The sequence below is a fragment of the Pundamilia nyererei genome, unplaced genomic scaffold, assembly GCF_000239375.1.
Source record: "Pundamilia nyererei isolate P.nyererei 1_Seehausen unplaced genomic scaffold, PunNye1.0 scaffold05330, whole genome shotgun sequence".
Lineage (NCBI taxonomy): Eukaryota > Metazoa > Chordata > Actinopteri > Cichliformes > Cichlidae > Pundamilia > Pundamilia nyererei.
Window position 1 is genome coordinate 1 of NW_005192731.1, and position 1,411 is coordinate 1,411.

Here is a 1,411-nt window from a genome sequence, read left to right on the forward strand (position 1 = left end):
AAAAAAAAGAATAAAAATACAAAAAATATGAAACAAATATACAAAAATATGTATTCAATTCAAATCTGGCCACCATCAGCTGCAAAGCGGTTGCCTTGCACAGCAGCACACCACACCCAGCGCTGCTGCCACGCTCTGAAAGCTCTGCGGAAGTCCTCTTCTCCCAGTGAATCCAGTACTATCAGTGACGCATGCTGGAGCTCTTCCACCGTGTCAAAAAAATGTCCCCTCAACTTGGCGTTGATTTTGGGGAAGAGGAAGAAGTCGCAGGGGGCCAAATCTGGTGAGTGCTGTGGGTGAAGAATGAGATTTGTGTCGGTGTAGCAGAAATAATGGCACTCTTTCAGTGCGTCGTGGGCGGGTGTGTCGTCGTGATGGAGCAGCCAGTCGCCTTTCTGCCACAGTTCAGGTCGTTTGGCCTCGATGTTCTTCCTGAGACGCGTCATAACGCTGAGGTAGAACGGAGCATCAACCGCCTGACCGTCGGGAACAACTTCCCGATGCACCACCCCGTGAATGTCAAAGAAGACGATGAGCTTGACCTTGAACTGGCTCCTTGTCGGATTCACCCTCCTTGCTTTTCCAGGCTTGCAGCCGTACACCCAGCTTGCATCGCCAGTTATGATCCGGGACATGAACGTTGGGTCATCTCGCGTCTGTTGACGGAGATCCTCGCAGGCTCGTAAACGATACTGCTTCAGCTCGGGAGTCAGTAGCCTGGGCACAAGCTTGTTAGCCACTTGGTGCAGGTTCAAAGTGGACGTCAGGATCGCCTGGACCGTTCCGAATGACACGTTGAGAATGGCAGAAATCTCCCTCAGAGAGATCCGGAAATCCTGGCGCACAAGTTGATCGATTTCTCGGATGTGCTTGGGAGTTGTGCTCGTGCTGGGTCGCCCTGACCTGATTTCATCATCGACGGATGTTCTGCCATTTTTGAAACGCAAATACCAATCCTTGCATCTTGATCGGCTCATTGCTTTGCTGCCGTAAACTTCCTGAAGCATTTGGAAGGTTTTCTTCACAGATATCTTGGTTTTCACGCAGAATTTGATTTTTTCTCTCTGTTCAAATTTGAGGCGTTGCAATGCATTGCGGGACGCAACACTGAATATTGGCATCGGAAAGGTTCTGGGAGCTGTTGCACGTGTGTCATCCTCCTGCAGTCCATCCTGGCCAATGCAGCGTTCCTGGAAGAAGTCCGAGTCTTCAATCGGGCTCCGTTCATGGGAAACCTCTTCTTTAATATCAAACAGATGATGGACACCTGCAAGGTACACACAGATGGATGAGCATATTTTAAAAAAGCCAAAATGCTGGGTGTATGGGGACACTGGTTTCCAGTATCCTGCAGAATGGACTCTAACCTAAAGCCCATCTCACAGAGTTACATCATCCAATCGAATCACAG

At 49.4% G+C, this 1,411-nt stretch overlaps 1 protein-coding gene across 1 annotated transcript; it reads right to left on the reverse strand.

Moving 5' to 3' along the window:
* Nucleotides 1-44: 44 nt before the first annotated feature.
* On the reverse strand, nt 45-1,267 carry gvqw3 (GVQW motif containing 3; the record flags this gene model as incomplete). The annotated part of the gene is made up of 1 exon (XM_013908252.1): nt 45-1,267. A coding segment is annotated over one exon (1,208 nt), but the record flags the coding sequence as incomplete, so codon positions are not given.
* Nucleotides 1,268-1,411: the final 144 nt, after the last annotated feature.